This window comes from Xenopus laevis, chromosome 4L (genome assembly GCF_017654675.1).
Source record: "Xenopus laevis strain J_2021 chromosome 4L, Xenopus_laevis_v10.1, whole genome shotgun sequence".
NCBI lineage: Eukaryota > Metazoa > Chordata > Amphibia > Anura > Pipidae > Xenopus > Xenopus laevis.
The window spans coordinates 11,556,097-11,563,163 of NC_054377.1; the positions used below are offsets into that span (position 1 = coordinate 11,556,097).

Consider the following 7,067-nt stretch of genomic DNA (forward strand, 5'->3'; position numbering starts at 1 on the left):
GCTTTCAAAGTTGGCCACAGAGGGTCACCATCTTGTAACTTTGTTTATAGTAGGGGGCTGAAAACACAGGACTAGGGAATTGGGAAAAAGCCCAGAAAGAATTATTGGGGCTGAGATTAGTGATTGATTCCTACCCCCCTGGGATCTTCACAATGAACCCCAGGGAAATTTAAAGCTGTTGGTAAAGGAGCTGAAATATAAGGTACCCAAGGCTGTTGTGTTTTCAGTAGGGATACACCGAATTAGATGAATCCTTGTCCCTGGCCCAACTGAATCCAAATTAGGGGAGGGAAATCACATGACTTTTCGTCACAAAACAAGGAAGTAAAAATATATTTTCCACTTTTCCTTTTCCACACAGTACTCGTTTCGGTATTCGGCCGAATCGTGCACAAAGGATTCGGCCAAATAGTGTATTCGGTGCATCCCTAGTTTTCAGCAGAGCAGCACCTGCTAGAGTCCTGCACAAAACCAATTTGTAAGATCCGGACCTGGACTCCGCGACCCAAACCCGCATATTTACCCACTTTGATCCGCTACCGGACTCGCAACCTGCCATCCACCATCAAACGGGAAGTGATGTTCAAATGTGGGCGGGACAGAAACAAGTTTTGTTAAACTTTAAAAGGAGTAAAATATAGACAATAGTACATAAGATAAGAAATTTAGATGAGACCCACGTCTGAAAATCCTCCCCTCATTCCGCAGGGTACTCGCTTTTTTTGCAGGTAACCTGTGAGTACCTGACCCGCTGTAGGACTCTGCCCAAGGTTACAAAGTATATTCCCTTTTAGAGGGGGGAAACTATTATGGATGCACCAAATCCAGGATTCGGCTTTTTTCAGCAGGATTCGGCCAAATCCTTCTGCCCGGCCGAACCGAATTTGCATATGCAATTAGGGGCGGGGAGGGAAATCACATGACCTTTGTCACAAAACAAGGAAAAAATGGTTTCCTCTTCCCACCCCTAATTTGCATATACAAATTAGGATTTGGTTCGGTATTTGGCCGAATCTTTCGCAAAGGATTCAGCCAAATCTAAAATAGTGGATTTATTCATCCCTAGAAACTATGGGGCAAATTCACTAAACGCTGAAGCGCCTAACGCTAGCGTGAATTCGCCAGTGTTGGGCATTTTCGTTAATTCGCCGATTCACTAACGAAAGCTGGCGTAAATTCGCTAGTGTTACTTTGCACCCTTACGCCTTGCGAATTTGCGCAACGGACGTTACTACGCAAATTCACTAACGCGCGAATGATTCTGAACGCTACCTTTTACGCCAGACTTCCTTCGCCACCTCAGACCAGGCGAAGTGCAATAGAGTAGATAGGGATTGCTTCAAAAAAAGTTAAAAATTTTTCTAAGTCCCAAAAAACGCTGGCGTTTTTTCATTTTTTATGGGTGATAGGCTGAAAAAGATCGAAATTTTTTTTGGGGCTCCCCTCCTTCATTTCCATACTCATGGCACCTTAACTATACAGTGGGCACATGTGTAGGGCAAAATAAACATTTTATTTGCTGTTTTTAAGGTTTCCCAGGCTTGTGTGATTGTACGTATTCCTCCATTGTAACTTCAATTTGGCGCCGTATGCAAATTAACCATCGCTAGTGTAACTTCGTTTGCTTGGCGAATTAACGCTAGCGCAACTTCACGCTACCCCTGTGCGCAACTTCTGATTTTAGTGAATTTACGTAGCGCTGGCGAAAATACGCCTGGCGAAGTGGACGCTGGCGCAATTACACATCTTAGTGAATGTCCCACTATAACGGGTCAGTATATGATTATTTGATCAGTATATAAAACAGAAAATCTTAACATACTTACCGTGATTTTCATTTCCTGGACTGTAGCATGGCAGTGGGCCAATAAGGGGTTAATCCCCCGCCGGAAGGCGGCACAGGAAGTACAATAAAAGTCCATCCGGGTCCCCCCGCGCCCATCTCAACGACTGGAGACAATACCCCCTAATAGGGAGGGAAACCCCTGCCCACTGCCATGCTACAGTCCAGGAAATGAAAATCACGGTAAGTATGTTAAGATTTTCTGTTTTCCTGTCCTTTGCATGGCAGTGGGCCAATAAGGGGATGTAAAAAGCAGAACACATAGGGAGGGATTATTCAGGAACTTTTATTGCAGCAGCTGAGAGGACACTTAGCCCAAACCCAGCTAGGTTTTTTGAATAAACATCGAAACAGTAGTGTTTTGAGAAAGTATGTAAATTTTTCCAGGTAGCAGCTTTGCAGATCTCGTCAGCTGGAACTTGGGCATGGAAGGCCCAAGACGCCGCTATACCTCTGGTGGAGTGTGCTTTGACTGATGATGGCCCAGGTACTGTTTGAGAGGAATAGGCCATGAGAATGCATTCTTTAATCCATGCTGAGATTACTTTTTTGGAAGCTCCCATGCCTTGTCTAGGACCTCCGAAGAGAATAAGAAGATTTTCAGATTTCCTGAAACTTGACACCTTGTGTATATAGCGCTTTAGGCATCTCACCACATCGAGATTGTGGAGTCTATTCTCTTCTTCGTTCTTGGGATTCTCAAAAAAAGTAGGAAGCACTATGTCTTGGGACATGTGGAATTTTGTGGCAACCTTGGGAATGAAGTTTTCTCGAGTTCTTAGAGTAACTTTATCATGAAGGAACTGGATCTTAGTTGCATCAGATGAGAGAGCGTGTAGTTCTCCCACTCTTTTTGCTGAGGAAATGGCAAGTAGGAAGACCGTCTTCAACGTCAGGATTTTTAATGGTAAATCATCTAAAGGTTCAAAGGGTGCTTTGGTCAGTGCATCCAGTACTAGGGAGAGGTCCCAGGGAGGGACTGTGTCTTTAACTGGAGGATGGATTCTGATGAGGCCCTTGAAAAACTTTTTGATCAGAGGATATGAGGACCATTGAATGTCCGTATAAGCAGATATGGCAGAAATCTGACCTTTCAAGGTAGAAGCGCTGAGACTGGCCTCTAAACCTGACTGCAGGAATTCGATGATGGTGACCTCTGAGATGAGGAAAGACGATCCAAATTTCTCTAACCCCCAGCTGGAAAATTTCTCCCAGATTTTGTTATATTTGGAAGAGGTAGACATCTTTCTAGAAGAAATAAGAGTGTTGATTGCTCCCTCTGAGAGTCCTTCCTTTCTGAGTTTTATCCTTTCAATCTCCAAGCAGTCAGGGCCCAGTACCCTGGGTCTGGGTGCAGTAGGGATCCCTGGTGTAAAAGGTTCGGAGTTACAGGGAGTCTGAAGGGCTCCTCCTGAGACATCTGAAGTAAGAGGGGGAACCAGAGTCTTCTCGGCCACCAGGGAGCTATGAGGATGACTTGAGCTTTGTCCTCCTGAATTTTTTTGATGGTTTTTGCTAACATCGAGATTGGAGGGAAGATGTAAGCCAGTTGAAAGTTCCATTGGAATGAGAAAGCATCCCAAAAGGTCGCTCTGGGGTCCTTGTCCCACGAACAGAACACTAGATTCTTCTTGTTCTGAAAGGTAGCCATCAGGTCTATGGATGTGTGACCCCACTTTCGGCATATTAGGTCGTAAATCTGCTGGTTCAACTCCCACTCCCCGATAGCCGGAAATTTCCTGCTGAGGAGATCCGCTAAGGTGTTCGATGTCCCTGGTATGTAGGAGGCTTTGAGGTGGTTCGCATTGTTTTGAGCCCATTCGAAAATAGTTGTGGTCAAGCACAACAGTTGTTTGGATCTGGTTCCTCCCTGGTTGTTTATATAACTCACTGTGGTTAGGTTGTCTGATTTGATCAGTATAGATTTTTTTCTGAGGTGTTTTTGGAAGTGTAGGATCGCTAGTAGCACCGCCTTCAGTTCCCTCCAATTGGAGGATTTTTTGCTTTCTATGGGTGTCCACTTCCCTTGAATTTGGAAGTGTTTGAAGTGTGCTCCCCACCCCGCTCTGCTTGCATCCGTGGTCAGTGTTTCCCAAGTAGGGGAGGCGATAGATACAGGAACTTGCAAGTTCTCTCTCCTGAGCCACCATGAGAGATGAGTGATCGTCGTCTGTGATAGGTGAATCAACTGGGAGTTTTCCAGGTGATTCCTGTTCCATTGGTTCAAGAATTCTATCTGGAGAGGTCTTGCTTGAATTCGTGCCCATTTCACCGCCTCTATGGTGGACATAAGTTTCCCCAGAATTTGTTGACATCTCTTGGCAGTCAAGGATGGATGACGAGACAGATAATCTGCTTGGTGTTGTATGTCTGAAATCCTTTCCTCTGTTAGACTTACTTGAAGTTTTTTGGAGTCTATGATAACTCCCAGAAATTGAATCTGTTGTGTTGGCTCCAACATGGACTTTTCCCAGTTGACGAGCCACCCCCATTTTTTCAGAGTATCTAGAACTATACTCAGGTGTTGTAGGAGGAGTTTTTTGGAAGGAGCTTTCACCAATATATCGTCTAGATATGCGAAAATCTGGATCCCCTTTAGCCTTAAGAAAGCCATCATGGGAGCAAGCACCTTGGTGAAAACTCTTGGGGCTGAAGCTAGTCCGAATGGGAGCGCTTGGTATTGAAAGTGCTTTCCCAGGATCAGGAACCGTAGGAATTGTTTGTGTGGTTCCCACACTGGAACATGCAGATAGGCATCTTGTATATCTATCTTGAGCATCCAGTCTCCATGGTTTATGAACTGGCATATAGACCTCAGTGTCTCCATTTTGAATTTTTTTGTTCTGAGGAATTTGTTCAGATGGCCTAAGTTCAGAATTACTCTGAAATCCCCATTCTTTTTTCTTCTTAAGAATAGGTGAGAATATATACCTCTGTAATGTTCTCTTTTGGGGACTTCTGTGATGATCTTTCTGTCTAGTAGGTCCCCAAGGATCATCTTTAGGGTAGAAACAGCTAGTGGGGATCGAGGCTTTTCTGAAGACACAAAGTAAAACGTCGGAAATTTTTGAAGATCCAGGGCATAACCATTGCTTAGGGTTTTTACAACCCATTGATCTGATACGTGTTGAGCCCACACTGTCCTGAAATTCTGAAGTCTTCCTCCAAGGCAAGACAGAGGGGCTCGCGCACCCTCATGCCGATTTTTTGTCCTGTTTGAAGTCCCTTCTTCCAGGTGCCCCTTGTCCCTGGGTTCTTCTCCAGGGTTGCCTAGTAAAGGGCTTTCCCGGTCTATACTGTTTGGCCTCCTGCAGGGGATTTTTTCTAAAGGGCCTCTTGTCTCTTTTGTCCTGAGGAAGAAAAGCCGATTTTCCTGCAGAGGCTTTGGATATGATTTTGTCGAGTCTTTCACCAAACAGAAGTGACCCTTCAAATGGGAGGGAGCAAAGGTTATGTTTACTTTGCGGGTCAGCATGCCAGTGGCGCAGCCAGAGAGCTCTACGGGCCGCCACACTAAGGCCCATAGCTTTGGCCGAGAGTCTGACAAGATCCATGGATGCTTCCGTAGTGAATTCGTTTGCGGTTTTGACATCTTGGATCATTTCAATAAGCTTTTTTCTGTCTGTTCCCGCTTTGACAGCTTGTTCCAGTTCTTCTATCCAAATGTGGTTGGCTCTGGCCAGAGTGGTAATGGCTATGGAGGCTTGGTTGGACATTCCACATGTTAGATACGATTTTTTGAGTGTCATGTCTTGTCTTCTTTCCATCGCATCTTTTAGCGAGACTCCTTCGTCCACAGGCAAGGTAGTACGTCGAGCCACTCTAGTGATGGCCGCATCCACCTTAGGGGAGGCTTGCCAGAGTTTTGAGTCCTCTTCTTCGAATGGATACATCTTTTTAAGTCTTCTGGAGAAATTAAGTTTTTTATCTGGCGTCTTCCATTCCTCTAAAATGGTTTCTTTAATGACTCTGTGTACCGGGAATTTTTCTCCTTTTTTGACCGCTGATCTGAACATTTTGTCATGTTTAGGAGTATCCTCAGTATTGTCAAGTTCCAGAGAAAATCTCATTGCTTTGATGAGTGGCTCTAGGTATTCAAGGTTGAAAGAACAGGTATCTTCAGACTGTTCTTCTTCTTCTTGATCGGTTAAAGATAGCTCCCCTTCAGAAACACTGGAGTAGTGCGTGTTCCTGTGAGGTCTGTCACTGACCTCAGTCATAGAGGAGGGTGCCTTGTGTCTTTCATCTAGATTGTGTAGTACTTTCTCAGTAACTACATTGACCATATCACTCATAGATTTTTTTATGGTAGTCTGCATCCAGTCTTTAATAGAGTGCAGTTGATCAGAGGAGGGCCCAGCCACTTCCTGCAGACACTTCTCACAGAGCCTTTTGCCTAGAATTGCTGCTTCTCCGCATGCAATACAATCAGTTCTGGGAGTCTTCCTTCTTTGAGATTCCTCTCTTAATGGGGGACTCCTGAAAAATAAGGTATTATAATTACTCACCGCTGCTTGTAGTTTGTATCAATCACGATGGAAAAAAACTCTCTTAGTGCCTTACCCCCTGGAGCCTGAGCGTCTGCAGCTCATAATTGACAGTCTGGAGGAAATAAATAACATTGTCAAGTAATTAAAAAGATATTCCAAAGAATAAGGCTCCAGCGTTTAAAACCTCCATGTAACTTACACCTGGGATCAATCGAGAATACAGGTGCACACAGATTCCTCAGTCTTGTCTTGCCAGAAATGAACACCAGCCAGTTCGTTTGAAATCATAAGAGGAACTAACCTGTGATGCGCTCGTCCTTTTAAACCGGCGCGAAAAGGCGCGTGCGTAAATTCGCAGCGTGAAAACGTAGGCGCCATTAGAGAGATGGGCGCTGGCGTCTTATCGCGCATGCGCTACCTCCGTTAAGGCAGCATTGCGGCTGATTGCGCCATCGGCAACAAAGGCCAGAAGCCCGCCGGCTTCCCCTGGAACACACACAAGGTAAGAACCTCGGTCCCAGGCGCTTCAGAGGGAGAGAGTAGCACCTCTGGTATGGGGGGTATCTTCGACAGGAAAATTGAGATGGGCGCGGGGGGACCCGGATGGACTTTTATTGTACTTCCTGTGCCGCCTTCCGGCGGGGGATTAACCCCTTATTGGCCCACTGCCATGCAAAGGACAGGAAATGAAGGTTTCCTGCAGAACGTATCATTCTCCTTTCATGTTAAGAAAA

The 7,067-nt window shown here is 45.2% G+C and overlaps 1 protein-coding gene across 5 annotated transcripts; it reads right to left on the reverse strand.

Moving 5' to 3' along the window:
• Nucleotides 1–1,806: 1,806 nt before the first annotated feature.
• On the reverse strand, nt 1,807–7,022 carry LOC121402927 (lamina-associated polypeptide 2, isoforms alpha/zeta-like). 5 transcript variants are annotated; one of them, XM_041589877.1, is made up of 3 exons: nt 6,533–7,018; nt 6,407–6,445; nt 1,807–6,322 (listed from the first exon to the last, which is right to left on the reverse strand). In XM_041589877.1, the coding sequence occupies exon 3, from the start codon at nt 4,954–4,956 to the stop codon at nt 2,116–2,118; it is 2,841 nt and encodes a 946-aa protein (XP_041445811.1). In that variant the 5' UTR covers nt 4,957–6,322; nt 6,407–6,445; nt 6,533–7,018; the 3' UTR covers nt 1,807–2,115. The 5 variants fall into 5 exon arrangements, with proteins under 5 accessions (XP_041445811.1, XP_041445810.1, XP_041445809.1 ...); XM_041589879.1 differs by having other exon boundaries at nt 3,961–6,322; nt 6,533–7,022; XM_041589876.1 differs by having other exon boundaries at nt 1,807–6,445.
• Between the last annotated feature and the right edge of the window lie 45 nt (nt 7,023–7,067).